At 37.4% G+C, this 16,863-nt stretch overlaps 1 protein-coding gene across 3 annotated transcripts in view; it reads left to right on the forward strand.

Annotated features, from left to right (window-relative positions):
- MAN1A2 (mannosidase alpha class 1A member 2) overlaps positions 1-16,863 on the forward strand; it is a 207,292-nt gene that overhangs the window by 53,222 nt on the left and 137,207 nt on the right. For all 3 annotated transcript variants that reach the window (XM_062192053.1, XM_062192054.1, XM_062192052.1), the window contains exon 3: positions 4,238-4,334. In XM_062192053.1, coding sequence (XP_062048037.1) covers positions 4,238-4,334 — 97 coding nt within the window. The remainder of the gene's footprint in view (positions 1-4,237; positions 4,335-16,863) is intronic.

Genomic DNA, 16,863 nt, shown 5'->3' on the forward strand with positions numbered 1-16,863 from the left:
TTGTGAGATAATTATTGGACAATTAAAAATTTTTTTTTTCAGGCAGATTTAGATAGACAGAGAGAAAGATCTTCCTTCCGTTGGTTCACCCCGCAAATGGCCACTATGGCCAGTGCGCTGCACCGATCCGAAGCCAGTAGTCAGGTGCTTCCCCCTGGTCTCCCATGTGGGTGCAGGGCCCAAGCACTTGGGCCATCCTCCACTGCCTTCCTGGACCACAGCAGAGAGCTGGACTGGAAGAGGAGCAACCGGGACAGAACCGGCACCCCAACCGGGACTAGAACCCAGAGTGCCGGTGCCACAGGCGGAGGATTAGCCTAGTGAGTTGTGGCACCGGCCGGACAATTAAAAATTTCGATATGAACTGGTCTGAATTATTATATCATCTACCCTGTGTTTAGAGAGATCTTTTCAAATTCTGAATTCTATAAATATGTATGTGTAGATCTGTTTATCATTTATCAATGAATAAACAATTTTCTAAGTTCAGTTACAAGGGACTCTGCTAGATGCTATGCAAATCCTCACAAAAACATACTTCTAGATAGTATATCTGCCATGTTTTAAGAAACATGTCATGATACTTCTCAGCTATACTTCAGAGTAAGAGCACATTTCTTCTAGAGAGTGTCTGTAGATTGAAGAATGGAAATGTATTGATTTCAACATTCTTAAAACTTCAAAAGTCTTTCAATTTGTTATTCTTGGAAGGTTAAGTAGGTATTTTAAGGTTGGCCTTATGAATTCTAAAACCTTGGCCTTAGTGGAATCAAAATAAAACTGCTGTCTACTTGTACTTCACCACTACAGTCTATATTTCATGTGTGGATTGCTTAATGCAGTTTCTTTGGACAATAATGGGAGAGACATTGATAGATTTTTTCCAGATATCTCACTTGTTTTCAGATGTCATTATAATTATATTTTCTTGAGTTTAGGGGACCTCAGGATGACTCTCTGGTTCAGTGATTCACTAGAAGTACTCACAGGACTCAGCATATAGAAATACATTTTATTTTAGTTTTCTAAACTTAAGTCTTTATTACTTTACTAAGTCATTTGTTAATATCAGTAGATGGTCATGTCCTCTGTGAATAGGGGTATTTTTGCTTTTTCTTTTATGATTTTTATTTTTATTTCTTTTCTTATTTCACTGACTAGGACTTCTAATATATTGTTGAAAATAAATGGTAAAAAATGGCATAATGGGGGCGGATATTGTGGTATAATGGGTTAAGCTGCTACCTTTGACGCCAGCATCCTATATGGGCTCTGGTTTGAATCCCAGCTGCTCTGCTTCAATCCAGCTCCCTGCTGCTGTGCCTGGGACAGCAGTGGAAGATGGCCCAAGTGCTTGGGCCTCTGAACACATGTAAGAGATCCAGATAAAGCTCCTGGCTTGGCCTGGCTCATCCCTGGCTGTTCAGGTCATTTGGGGAGTAAACCAGCAGATGTTAAATCAACCTCCCTCCCTCCTTCCCTCTCTCTCACTGTCTCTCCTTCTTCCTCTTTTTCCCTCTCTCTGTAACTCTGCTCGTCAAGTAAATAAAATAAATCTTAAAAAAAAGATTGTTCATACTTGATTTCTTCCCAGCTTTAGGGGTTCAATTGTTTTACCACTAAGTATTATGTGTTAGCTATAGGTTTTTTGGAAGATACCCTTTATGTTGAGTATATTTCCTTGCTGAACTTGGCTGATATTTTTGTTTATTTATTTTATCATGAATGAGTATTGACTTTTGTCATGTTCTGTCTGCATTTTTGTTCAGATGATTATGTGATTTCCCATAATGCTTTTATTCTGTTAACATGGCGATTACGTAGATTGGCTTTTGAAATTTAAATTAGTTGTATGTTCCGAGATTAAACTGCCATTGATCATGGTGTAATATTGTTCTCATATATTGTCATTGGAATTTTGCATTTGTATTCTAGAGATATAGTGATCTTGAATTTTGGCATCTGGGTAATGCTGACAGATGTTCTCATAAACAAGCTTGTAGTTAGCATATCTCCCATCTTTTAAGGAACTTGTCAGGATACCCCTCAACTATGCTGTCGAATCAAACCACATTCCTTCCTCATTCCTTCCTGACTGAATAAAACAAGGTGGGAAATGTTTTAATGAATAATATGCTGTTAAATGAACTAATTTTTTTTTAAGATTTATTTATTTGAAAGGCAGAACTACAGAGAGGCAGAGAGAGAGTGAGCGAGTGCATGAGCGCCCGAGTACCTGAGTGCCTGAGTGCTAGTGCTCATCCATCAGCTGGTTCACTCTCCTAATGGCCAAAACAGCCAGAGCTGGACTAGGCTAAATCTAATTAGCCAGGTTTCCCATATGGGTGCAGGGGCCCAGGTACTTGGGCCATCTTCCACTGCTTTCTCAGGTACATTAGCAGGGAAGGAAGCTGGATCAGAAGTAGAGCAGCCGGGACTTGAACCGGCACCCATGTGGGATGCCAGCAGTGCAGACAGTAGCTTTTATCTGCTACACCACAGCACTGGCCCCATGAACTGATTTTTTAACATACCACAGTCTACTATTATATAATTTAACTGATACATAATTAAATATTGTATTCATGGATAGCTCAGAACTCCTTGGATTATAAGATACTCGGCTCAGACTAATTGATTTAAAAATATTTAATAGCTTAATGGCTATAAAGTAGGACTTCAGACTTGGCTTGAATCTATGCCTGTAGAGATCCTTGTAAGTAATTCCATCAGCCTCTGTCTCTTTTGTTGTTATTTATTTTCTCCTTGTTGGGAGACAGCCCTTATCAGTTCCAGTATTATATAATACATACATCTTGAGATGGGAAATAGAGTCTTTCTGTTTCCCAGTGTCTGTAACAATATGTGTAAAATGACTTAGTTGTCACTATTTGACTGGTATGTGCACAGTTACTTTGTCTTGGCAACCTACACCCTGTGGACCAAATTCTGCCGCTGTCTGTTTTTTAAAACAAAGTTTAATTGGAACACAGCCTTGTTCACTTGCTTACATATTCAAAAAGTTTGTGAATAACTGGGACTAAAAGAAGTTCATTTTGATGCAAAATTTTTTTTTGAAATCCATCCTAGTGTTTCTATAATAGACATTTTTCATGATCATTTTGGAGATCTCTAATGTGCATGGATTTTAGAAATTTTTTTTGTGCCAAAAACCTTATCTTTTAATTTAATATTGCATGAACTTTTTGAAGTACTTAAGAAAAAAAAGGTTTGTGGGGCCAGCACTGTGCTGTATCTCGTGAAGCCACCCCCTGCAGTGCCAGAATCCCATATGGGTGCCAGTTCAAGTCCTGATTGCTCCACTTCCAATCCAGCTCCCTGCTAATGTGCCTGGGAAAACAGCGGAAGATGGCCAAAGTCCTTGGGCCCCTGCTCCCATGTGGGGAGACTTGGAGGAAGCTCCAGGCTCCTGGCTTCAAATGGACCCAGCTCCAGCTGGTGCAGCCATTTAGGGAGTGAATCAGTGGATGGAAGACCTCTCTCCCTCTCTTTGCCTCTGCCTCTCTCTAACTCTGCCTTTAAATAAATAAATAAATCTTTTTTAAAAAAGGTTTATTTTTATATTTCTTTGAAAAACAGAAAGAGAGGGATAGAGAGTGAATAAGAGATTTTCCACTTTCTGATTCATTCCCCAAATGTCTGCAACAGCCAGCTCTGAGCTATTATAAAGCCATAATCCAGGAACTCCCATCCGGATTTCTCAAGCACTTATGCTGTGACCTGCTCTCTCATGGGTGCATTAGTAGGCAGCTTGATAAGAAGCGGAGCAGCTGGAACTTGAACAGGCATTTTGATATGGGATGCTAGAATTGCAATTAAGGGCTTAACCCACTGTACTCAAAGCAGTCCCCTCAAATAGCTTTTTACCTAGGACTGGTAGAAATAGCACCCTTGATTGATGCTTCTTTTATAATCCTAGTAAAGAAGCTGTTCTCAAAAGGATTGAGAGCATTTAAAAGGAAAGAATGCCAAGCAGACACCTTCCTCTTTAAGAAAAGTCATTCATCTATTAGATGTAATTTTTTACTGCTGTGTAGATTGAGATTAAACAGTTACATATATTTTCACACTGATAAAAATGCTATTGAATCAAATACTAAGATAGGAATTATAGGAGAGTGGATAAAGGTATAATAATAGAACCCTAAATTACATGAAATTTAAAAATAACAGTTTATGAATAATCTAAATTGATGGATAATATATTTTCTCTTAGATGATGAAGCATGCCTGGGATAATTACAGGGCATATGGATGGGGACATAATGAACTCAGACCTATTGCAAGGAAAGGACATTCCACTAACATATTTGGTAAGTTTACTTTTTGTAATTACTATTTCAGTTTTTGCCTCCATCTTTTAAAGCTAGATATAACTTTAAAGTATTGTTTAAAAATACAAATGTTTTTATGCAACTGTAATTTTACATACCTTTTTTGTAAATTTCAGTCAAGATTTAATTCTGATTGCTTTAGAATATACAGATACTTGATGGATTTTCTATTTACATAATCTTTTTCTCCTTTTTAACTTTAATTAGTTTTTAACAGATTGAATATGATTTGTAGGTAAAAGAGCAAGAACATAATGTTATTTCCCTTCCTCACTCTCCCTCCATCCCATTCTCCTTCCTTCTACCCTTCTTTTTCCTGTCTTTCTTTTTTTTTTTTAGTTGTTAAGATAGTGTTTTAAATTTAAATTACATTAAAAGGCTTAATACTTCACCAAATAAAAGGCTTAACAGATAAAATGCAAAAAGACCCTAGTTTAGTGGGAATATAGACAATGGCTGTAAACAACAATTGAATATATAAATGACCATTTCACCCATATGCAGTTTTTTTTGACCAATTAGTCATTCAGAATTTTTATCAATGCAATACAACCAATGACAACGTGACACATAAATATGTCCTGTGTGATAGACTTTAAGGCATTTCTTCTCAACAGTTTATGCCCAGGAATAATTTTATGCAGATTACAATGCAAGTAATTATGCCTTGCATTTTTATACTCTATTAGTTACCACAGATCTGGGAAAACATATGGTATTTGTCTTTCTGAAACTGGCTTATTTCACCAAGTATAATGGATTCCAGTTGCATCCATTTTGTTGTGAAGAGAGGATTTCATTTTTTACAGCTGAGTAGTATTCCATTGTGTATATGTAACACATTTTCTTTATCCAGTCAATGGTTGATAGGCATTTGAATTGATTCCATATCTTATCTATTGTGAATTGAGCTGTAGTAAATATAGGGATACAGATAACTCTTTTATATGCTGATTTCATTTCCCTTGGGTAAATTCCCAGGAGTGGGATTGCTGTGTCATGTGGTAGATCTACATTCAATTTTCTGAGGAAACCCCATACTGCCTTCCACAATGGCTGTACTAGCTTGCATTCCCACCAACAGTGGATTAGGGAACATTTTTCCCCACGTCCCTGTTTTTTGATTTTTGTATGAGAGCCATTCACTAGGTTCAGGTGAAAACTCATTGTGGTTTTTTTTTATTTGCATTTCCCTGATGGCTAGTGATCCTGAGCATTTTTTCTTTTGTCTGTTGGCCATTTGAATTTTCTCTTTTGAAAAATGTTCAAGTATTTTGCCCATTTCTTAACTGGATTGTTTGTTTTATTGTTGTTGAGTTTCTTAAACTTTTATAGATTCTGGATATTAAGCCTTTTCGAGTCGCTTAGTTTGCAGATATTTTCTCTCATTCTGTCTATTGCCTCTTGACTTTGTTAAGTGTTTCCTTTGTGGTGCAAAAGCTTCATAGCTTGATCTAATCCCATTTTGTATTTTGGCTTTGATTGCCTGTGATTCTGGGATCTTTTCCAAGAAGTTTTTGCCTATGTCAGTGTCTTGCAGAGTTTCCCCAATGTTCTCCTCTAGTAATTTGATGGTATCAGGTCATAGATTTAGATCGTTATCCATTTTGAGTTGACTTTTATATAAGGTGTAAGGTACCTGTCTTGTTTCATACGTCTGCACACAGAGATCCAATTTTCCCAGCACCATTTGTTGAAGAGATTGTCCTTTCTTCAGGAATTGATTTTAACTTCTTTGTCAGAGATTAGTTGCTTGTAGATGTATGAATTGATTTCTGGGGATTCTATTCTGTTCCATTGGTCTACATTTCTATTTCTGTGCTGGTACCAGGCTTTTTGATTATAACCGCCCTGTAGTATGTCTTGAAATGTGGTATTGTGATGCCTCTGGCTTTATTTTTGTTGTTCAAAATTGCTTTCACTATTCAAGGTCTTTTGTGCTTCCATGTTAATTTTAGCATTGCTTTTCTTAGATCTGAGAAGAATGTCCTTGGTATTTTTGATTGGGATAGCATGGAATATGTAAATTGCTTTTGGTAGAATGGACATTTTGATGATACTGATTCTTCCAATTCATGAACATGGAATATTTTTCCACTTTTTTGTGTCTTATTCTATTTCTTTCTTTAATGTTTTGTGATTTTCATCATAGGGATCTTTGACTTCTTTGGTTAATTTTATTCCAAAGTATTTAAAATTTTTTTGTAGTTCTTGTGAATGGGACTGATCTTACAAGTTCCTTCTCAGCTATGGCATTGTCTGTGTATACAAAGGCTATTGATTTTTGTGTGCTAATTTTCTATCCTACAACTTCACTAAACTCTCTTATTGAGTTCCAGTAGTCTCTTAGTGGATTCTTTTGGTTCCCCTATGTACAGAATCATGTCATCTGCAAACAGGAATAGTGTGACTTCCTCCTTTCCAGTTTGTATCCCTTTGATTTCTTTTTCTTGCCTAATGACTTTGGCTAAGACTTCCAGGACTATATTGAATAGCAGTGGTGAATGTGAACATCCTTGTCTGATTCTGGATCTTAGCAGAAATGTTTCCAGCTTTTCCCCATTCAACATGAAGCTGATTGTGAGTTTGTCATACATTTCCTTGATTGTGTTGAAGAATGTTCCTTCTAAACCCAGTTTGCTTAAGGTTTTTATCATGAAAAGATGTTTTACTTATCAAATGCTTTCTGTGCATCTATTAAGATAATCATATGGTTTTTATTCTTCAATTTCTTAATTTGATGTATCACATTTATTGATTTGTATATGTTGAACTATCCCTGAATATGAGGGATAAACCCTACTTGGTCTGGGTGAATGATGTTTCTGATGTGTTCTTGGATTCAATTTACTAGTATTTTGTTGAGGATCTTTGCATAAACTATGTTCATCTGGGATATTGGTTTATAGTTCTGTTTCTTTGTTGTAGCTTTTTCTGATTTTAGAATTAAGGTGATGTTGGTTTCATAGAAAGAGTTTGGGAGGATTCCCTCCCTTTCAGTTGTTTTGAATTTTTTGTTAAATAATTGGAATTAGTTCTTTAAATGTCTGATTGAATTCAGTAGTGAAGCCTTCTGGTCCTGGGATTTTCTTTCTTGGGAGGGTCTTTATTACTGATTCAGTCTCTCTGATTTTATTGTTTTGGTCTTCTCTCCTCCTCACCCCCGCCTTGTTTCTTGTTTGTTGGGCCAGTGATGTATTAGGTTTCTTTATTTTTTCAAAAAGTACCTCTTCATTTTACTAATCTTTTGTATTTTTTCCAATGTTGTTTATCTCTTCCCTTTTTTAAAAAAAAGATTTATTTATTTATTTGAAAGTCAGAATTACACAGAGAGAGGAGAGGCAGAGAGAGAGAAGTCTTCCGTCCGATGGTTCACTCCCCAGATGGCTACGACGGCCGGAGCTGCGCCAATCTGAAGCCAGAAGCCAGGAGCTTCCTCCAGGTCTCCCACGCAGGTTCAGGGGCCCAAGGACTTGGGCCATCTTCTGCTGCTTTCCCAGGACATAGCAGAGAGCTGGATTGGAAGAGGAGCAGCTAGGACTCAAACCAGCACCCATATGGATGCCGGCACTTCAGGCCAGGGCATTAACCCACTGCGCCACAGCGCCAGCCCCATCTCTTCCCTAATTATTTTTCCTCCTAATAATTTTCAGTTTTGCTTACTGTATTTCTTGGTCCTTGAGATGCATTGCTAGATCCCTTATTTGATGCCTTTCTTGACGTAGGCACTAATTGCTATGAACTTTTCTCTTAATCCTGCTTTTGCTGTATCCCATAAGTTTTGATGTTGTATTATCATCTTCATCTATTTCCAGGAATTTTTTTATTTCCCTTTTGATTTCTTCTATGACTCACTGTTCCATTCAGAATTGTGTGCTCAGTCTCTGTGCATACTTCCTAGAGAATCTTGAGTTTTTATTTCTAGATTTATTCCATTATGGTCAGTAAAGATACATGCTATGATTTCAGATTTTTTGAATTTGCTGAGACTAGCTTTATGGCCTAGTGTATGGTCTATCCTAGAGAAAGTTCTATGTACTGATGAAAAGAATGTGTATTCTTCAACTGTGGGATGAAATGTTTTGCAGATTTGTTAGATCCATTTGGTCTATAGAGTATGTTAGCTCTGTTTTTCTTTGTTGATTTCTGTCTAGGCAATCTGTCCATTTATAGAAGTTTTGTGTTAAAGTCCCACATTATTATATATTGGAATCTTGTGTCTCCCTTTAGATTTGTTAATACTGGTTTTAAATAGCCAGGTGTCCTGACATTGGTTGCATATACATTTATTATAGTCACAACTTTCTGTTGAATTGATCAGTTAATCATTATATAGTGCCCTTCTTTGTTTCTTTTAACAGTTTTTGTATTAAATTCTATTTTGTCTATTAGGATGGCCACACTTGCTCATTTTTGTTTACTGTTAGCATGGAATATCTTTTGCCATCATTTCACTTTGAGTCTTTGTGTATGCTTGATGGTCAGGTGTGTTTCTAGTAGGCAGCAAATTTTTATGGATCTTGTTTTTTTAATCCATTTAATAAGTCTGTGTCTTTTAATTAGAAAATTAGGTCATTTACATTCAAGGTTACTATTGATAAGTAACAACTGGGCCCTGCCATTTTTCCATGAAATTTCCTATGGATTGTTTTGGATTTCCTTTGTACTTTTATTAGAAGATTTTCTGCTTTCACATTCTTTCATAGTGATGACTGTCTTTCTTTGTTTCTGTGTGTTGCATATCCTTAAGCATCATTGGTAGGGCTGGATGAATGGTGACAAATTCTTTCAGTCTCTGCTGTGGAAGTTCTTTATTTCACCTTCATTCATAAATGAGAGCTTTGCAAGATACAGTGTTTTTAGCTGACAGTTTTTTTTCTTTTTGAGTTGGACCGTGTCTCTATTTTCTCCTAGTCTGTAGAGTTTCTGATGTAAAATCAACTGTTAGTTTAATTGGAGATCCTCTGAAGGTAACCTGGCGTTTCTTTCGTGCACATTTTAGGATCTTTATGTTTTACTTTTGAAAGTTTGAGTACAATGTTTTGTGGTGAAGATCTTCTCTGGTCATGTCTGTTAGGAGTTCTATGTGCTTCCTGTACAAGGGCATCCTTTGATTTCTCCAAATTACGGAAGTTTTCTGTTATTATATCACTGAATAGGCCTTTTAATCCATTCTCTCTTTCCACACCTTGAGGAACTCATGGGACCTGTATGTTGGATCATTTGATAGTATCTCATAAATCTTTTTTTTAAAGATTTATTTATTAATTTGAAAGGCAGAGTTACATATAAGCAGAGGCAGAGAGAGAGAAAGAGAGAGAGAGAGAGGTCTTCCATCTGTTGGTTCACTTACTAAATGGCTGCAACAGCCAGAGCTGGGCCAATCTGAAGCCAGGAGCCAGGAGTTTCTTCCAGGTTTCCCACATGGGTGCAAGGGCCCAAAAACTTAGGTCATCTTCTTCTGCTTTCCCAGGCCAAGGCAGAGAGCTGGATTGGAAGTGGAGCAGCTGATATGTGAACCAGTGCCCATATGGGATGCTAGCACTGCAGGAGGTGGCCTTACCTGCTATGCCGTAGCACTAATCCCTCTTATAACTCTTGAACACTGTTTTTTATTTTCCTATTTTTTTTTGGTCTGAGATATTGCTAAAGATTTTTCTTCAGCCTCACCAAGTCTTTTGTTAAGGCTTTCCACTGTATTTTTTATTTGACATACTGAAGTCTTAATTTCTAGTGTTTTAGATTGATTTTGCTTCTGATTCTCAAGATCATGGGAAAATTTTTCATCCATGTCATATATGGATTTCTTTGTGAATTTGCTTCTCATTGCTTCTTAATTATTAATAATAATTAGTAATAAATATGGGGGTGGACATTTGGTACAGTGATTAAGTTGCTGCTTTGGATGTCTACATCCTGTATCAGAGTACCTGATTCGAATCCTGGCTCCTCTGGGTGGTAGCAGATGATGGCTTGAGTATGGAATTGAGTTCCAGGTTCCTGGCTTCAACCCGGCCGAGCCTGAGCAGTTGGAAAGTGAAACAGAAGATGGAAGATGTCTATCTGTCATCTGTCTCTCTCACTTTTTTTTTTTTCAAAAAAGAAAGAAAAGAAATGGATATTAATTTTTTATTTTTTTCAAATCAAATCATATTCCTTAGAACTTTTGAGATATTAAACATTTATCAGATAGATACTGGTCATGATACTGCATCATCAAAGAAGGAGGTACCTTTCCCTGAAGGGAGGAGAGAACTTCCACTTTTACTATGACCTTGTCTAAATAAGACCGGAGTTGGCAAACTCAAAAGGCTTCCATAGCCTTGGCAACCTATGACAAGAGCCTAGGATGATTACTGATGCCATAAACAAGAGTGTCAATTGTTAAGTCAACAACAGGAGTCACTGTGCACTTACTCTCCATGTAGGATCTCTGTCCCTAATGTGATGTACAATGTAAATTAATGCTATAACTAGTACTCAAGCAGTACTTTACACTTTGTGTTCCTGTGTGGGTGCAAACTGTTGAAATCTTTACTTAATATATACTAAATTGATCTTCTGTATATAAAGATAATTGAAAATGAATCTTGATGTGAGTGGAATGGGAGAAGGAGCGGGATATGGGATGGTTGTGTGTGGGAGAGCAGTTATGGGGGGGAAAAGCCACTGTAATCCAAAAGCTGTACTTTGGAAATTTATATTTATTAAATTAAGTTAAAAAAAAACAAATTTTAAAGATAGAAAAAAATAAATGCAGCTCATGGTAAGCATCTTTTGTGAGGAGAAAATTACAGGGAAATTGTAGAAAAAGTGAGCATGTAGTCAGGATGTACTGTTTATGTTTTCTATTAAATTTTTAAAATAGCTATGGTTTTTCCTAGCCAAGCAAGCTAAGCAGGAATAGATCCTGTATTATGTTTTGTCTTTTGTTTGTAGGTTTGCTGTAGTTGATTTAAGAGTTTGTTTGTTTGCTACTTCGTCTGTTCTTTTGTACATCTCATATTCTTTTTTTTATTTTTTATTTTTTTATTTTTATTTATTTTGACAGGCAGAGTTAAACAGTGTGAGAGAGAGAGAGACAGCGAGAAAGGTCTTCCTTTTTCTGTTGGTTCACCCCCCAAGTGGCCACTATAGCTGGCGCACTGTGGCCTTGCGCTGTGCCGATCCAAAGCCAGGAGCCAGGTGCCTCCTCCTGGTCTCCCATGCGGATGCAGGGCCCAAGCACTTGGGCCATCCTCCACTGCCTTCCCGGGCCACAGCAGGGAGCTGGACTGTAAGAGGAGCAACCGGGACAGAATCCGGTGCCCCGACCGGGACTAGAACCTAGGGTGCTGGCGTTGCAGGCGGAGGATTAGCCTAGTGAACCGCGGCGCCGGCCTGTACATCTCATATTCTTGCTACTGAGTACTTGAACTTTTTATTTTTAAAAAAATCTGTCTTTTTTGAAAATAGAAAAGATTTAAGAGCAGGTATAGAGCTCAGCGTTTGATTTGACATCCCAAATTCTGCCTCTGTGTACTCAGGATTTTACAGTTAGAAGGAACTTTAGAATTCCTGTCTCTGTGTTCCTGTAACAACATGCAGGCAGATATCAGATTTTTTCTGAAAATATTCTAGGGTGTAGGGGAAGCACTAAGTTAAGACATGTTCTTTTTCCTTTTACTTAATGCTGATTATTAAACAATTCTTTTATATGAAAATTAAAATCAGTGTTTGACTTCTGTCTAGTCATTGGCATCAGAAAACTGTAGATAACAGAAAATTCATTTCAAAATGACTTAAACTAAAAAGGGAATTTAATCAGCTCAGTGAAGTCTTGCTGTCTATCTGATTCCCACTAAGCTTTTCTTTCCCTTTATCTCTCCCCTCTGTTTTACTTCACGTGCTCTGCCTCAGGCTGCTGTGCAGCAGTAAGGCTCAGTCGTTTAACGCTTCACGCCATCTGAATTCTTCGTCTGTAGAAAAGGGCATTGCAGAGAGGAGAACGCTCACGTTTCTTAGAAACTTCGCTGAGAGACTTCAGTTGAATGATTTCTCTCTCTCTCTCCTTTCTCCTTTATTTCTGTTTTTCTTTCTTTTTAAATTGAATCTTGTGCCCATGATTGAACCAAAAACTAAGGTGATAGAATATATTCATTTGCTTTTACCCAGTTAGAATTTGCTTCTGGAGCTTGTGAATGAGGAGAACAAAATGATGCTGAAAAGTTAGCACTGATAATAATTATCAAAACAGTGATTAACAGAATAAATTCTTTTTACTTAGATACTCTGGAGGATTGAAAGAGCTTTGTTAGGGATAGGTCTTTTCATATTTAAAACAAAGAATTTTGATTTGGATAAAAGTATTCTTTGACATCACAATGCTTTTATTTAAAAAATATGCTATTTGAAAATAGGTACGAGAGACAGAGACAAATTCCCACTCCAACCCCTACAGTGTTCCTTGAAGGGGGATTTTATTTTCTGTATATGTGTGTGTGTGCGCGCGCGCGTTTGTGTTTTGTATATGTATATAAGCAAATCTTTTTTACTATTTCAACTTATCTGTGATTTGCTTTGCTACTATTTTATTGCTGATTTCTGCTTTCATATTCATTAGAGAAACTGTTCTGTACTTTTCTTGTATTTTGTCTTCTTTTGGTATCAGGATATTTCTGGTCTCATAAAATGAGTTGAAACTGTTCGCTATTTTGGTTTTCTGGAAGAGGTTATTTAGAACTGGTTTTATTTTTCTCTTTAAAGTTAGGTGTAATTTATCAGCGAAACAGTTTGCATCTGTAGTTTTTTTTTTTTTTTAAGATTTTTAGACTACAAATTAAATTTCTGCTTCATCTTGGTTGAGTTGTGGTTGTTTGTGGTTTTTGAGGAATTTTTGTTTGTTTCATTTGATTTGTTGATATAATGTACATAGAAGTTGTTACCATTTGAATGTAGAAGCTGTAGTGATCATCTCGCTATATTCCTATACTAGTAATTTGTATCTTCTCTTTTTTACTTTGTCAATTCTAGAGATTTATTAATTTTATCACTATTTTCAAAACAGCTTTTAGTTTCTTTGATCTTTTAAATATAATATTTTCTTTGTTTTCAACTTCTACTTTTCTTTCTTTTCTTTTCTTTTTTTTTTTTTTTTTTTTTTTTTTTTTGACAGGCAGAGTTAGAGAGAGACAGAGAGAGAAAGGTCTTCCTTCCTTTGGTTCAGCCCCCAAATGGCTGCTACAGCCGGTGCGCTGCACTGATCTGAAGCCAGGAGCCAGGTACTTCCTCCTGGTCTCCCATGCGGGTGCAGGGCCCAAGCACTTGGGCCATCTGCATTAGCAGGGAGCTAGATCAGAAGTGGAGTAGATGGGATGCAAACCAGCACCTATATGGGATATTGGCACTGCAGATGGCGGCTTAACCTGCGATCCACAATACCAGCCCCCAGTTTTTCAATCCTTGAATCACGTGTTTTGAGATACTTTTTCTTTCTTTCTTTCTTATTTATTTATTTATTTATTTATTTATTTATTTTGACAGGCAGAGTGGACAGTGAGAGAGAGAGAGAGAGAGAGAGAGAGACAGAAAAGTCTTCCTTTTTTCCGTTGGTTCACCCTCCAATGGCCGCTGTGGCCGGCGTGCTGTGGCCGGCGCACTGCGCTGATTTGAAGCCAGGAGCCAGGTGCTTCTCCTGGTCTCCCATGTGGGTGTAGGGCCTAAGCACTTGGGCTATCCTCCACTGCACTCCCGGGCCACAGCAGAGAGCTAGACAGCAAGAGGAGTGACTGGGACAGAATCCGATGCCCCGACCGGGACTAGAACCCGGTGTGCTGGCACCGCAGGCAGAGGATTAGCCTATTGAGCCGTGGTGCCGGCCGAGATACGTTTTCTTGGTATGTGCTCATGCATTTAGGATTCTCTGTCTTCCTGGTAATGCCACCAAAGCCCTAATACCAAAATCAGACAAAGATATTACAAAGAAAGAAAGTATAAACCTATATCCCTTGTGAATATAAACATAAAAATCTTAAGCTAAATCTTAGTAAATCTAGAGTAGTTATATAAACAGAATAATAAAACATGAATAAGTAGGTTTACCCTAGGGATTCCTAGTTATGTTTTAGCATTTGGAAATTGTATGATGTAATTCAAGATATATCAGGAAATAAAAGAGAAATATTATGTGATCATCTTAGTAGATACAGAAAAAGCATTTAATAACATTCAACATCCATCCCTGATAAAAACTCTCAGTACATTAGAATACAAGGGAATTTCTTCAACCTGAGAAAAGGAATTTAAACAACCCCACAACAAACAAAAATTTCAAACAATCTGCATACTTGATGTTGAAATACTCACTTTCCCCTAAGATTGTGAGCTAAGCAAGCTCTCTTACTTCTATGGACCATTGTATTAGAGGTCCTAGCCAGTACACTAAGGAAAGGAAAAAGAATAAATAATGGAATTAAAGAACTAAAGCTGTCTTTACTTGTAGTCAACATGGTCATTCATGAAGAGAATATTGAAGATTCTGACAAACCAGAAAAATTTGACGAGATTCATGCAGAACCTGTGAAAACTTTTAAGTTATTATCTAGATGAATTTAAAAGCACTTTGGTAATTTGATTGGTATCGCACTGAATCTATAAATTGCTTTTGGGAGAATGGACATTTTGATGATATTGATTCTTCCAATCCATGAGCATGGAAAATTTTTCCATTTTTTGGTATCCCCTTCTATTTCTTTCTTTAAGATTTTGTAATTCTCATCGTAGAGATCTTTAACGTCCTTGATTAAGTTTATTCCAAGGTATTTGCTTGTTTTTGTGGCTATAGTGAATGGGATTGACCTTAGAAGTTCTTCCTCAGCCGTGGCATTGCCTGTGTATACAAAGGCTGTTGATTTTTGTGCATTGATTTTATATCCTGCTACTTTGCCAAACTCTTCTATGAGTTCCAATAGTCTCTTAGTAGAGTTCTTTGGATCTCCTAAATAAAGAATCACATCATCTGCAAAGATGGATAGTTTGAGTTCTTCCTTCCTAATTTGTATCCCATTAATTTCTTTTTCTTGCCTAATGGCTCTGGCTAAGACTTCCAGAACTATATTGAATAGCAGTAGTGAGAGTGGGCATCCCTGTCTGGTACCAGATCTCAGTGGAAATGCTTCCAACTTTCCCCATTCAATAGGATGCTGGCCGTGGGTTTTTCATAAATTGCTTTGTATTGAGGAATGTTCCTTCTATACCCAGTTTGCTTACAGTTTTTATCATGAAAGGGTGTTGTATTTTATTGAATGCTTTCTCTGCAGTTTGTTAATGTGGTGTATCACATTGATTGATTTGTGCACATCGAACCATCCCTGCATACCGGGGATAAATCCCACTTGGCCTGGGTGGATGATCTTTCTGATGTGTTGTTGCATTCTTTTGGCCATTTGGGGAGTGAACCAATGGAAGGAAGACCTTTCTCTCTATGTCTCTCTCTCTCACTGTCTGTAATTCTAACTCTCAAATAAAATAAATAAAATCTTTAAAAAAATTAAAATTTCTGTTCTCCATAAGATATTAAGAAAATTAAGGCAGCCACTGACTTGGAGAAAAAGTTTATAGTACATACATAATACTTATGTATCTGGCATATATAAAGGATTCCCCACTAACTAAAGTATACAAAGAAACTGGTAAGTATATCAGCAATCAAGAAAGGTGTAAATAAAGCGTAAATCGTGGCTGCTGCTGTGACATAGTGGGTTTAGATTCTGTTTCTCCTTTCATAAATCTAGATAATACGCATTTTGGGGCAGGCATTATGGTGCTGCTATGGGTTGAGCTGCTATTTGGGACTCCAGCATCCCCTATTAGGTTGCCTGTTTGAGTTCCAACGACTGTGCTTCCCATCTAGTTCCTGCTAATGCATTCTGAGAGGAAGCAGATGATGGCTAAAGGGCTTGGGCTCCTGCCATCCACCTGGCCCACCCCCTAGGCTGTTGCAGGCATTTGGGGAGTGGATGAAAGGTCTTTCTGTCCCTTTTTTTTTTCCACTCTGGCTTTCAAGTAGATGAAAATAAATAAATATTTAAAAAAAATTTTAAAGATCTTTTTATTTATTTGAAAGGCAGAGTTACAGAAAGGCAGAAGCAGAGAGAGAGAGAGAGTTTTTCATCTACTGATTCATTCCCTCCCCACATGGCCACAATGGACAGAGCTGTGCCGATCCAAAGTGAGGAGCCAGGAGCTTCTTCTGAGTCTCCTACACGGTGCAGGGGCCCAAGGACTTTGGCCATCTTCTGCTGCTTTCCCAGGCCATAGTAGAAAGCTGGGTCGGAAGTGGAGCAACTGGGACCCGAAGTGGTGCCCATGTGGGGTGGCAGCTTTACCCACTATGCCACAGCACCAGCCCCTAAATAAATATTTTTTAAAAATCTTAAATTATCTGTTTTCCTGGAAAGATTATCAGTTCTACTACTTTTTTTTTTTTTTTGACAGGCAGAGTGGATAGTGAGAGAGAGACAGAGAGGAA

Source organism: Lepus europaeus, chromosome 5 (genome assembly GCF_033115175.1).
Source record: "Lepus europaeus isolate LE1 chromosome 5, mLepTim1.pri, whole genome shotgun sequence".
Lineage (NCBI taxonomy): Eukaryota > Metazoa > Chordata > Mammalia > Lagomorpha > Leporidae > Lepus > Lepus europaeus.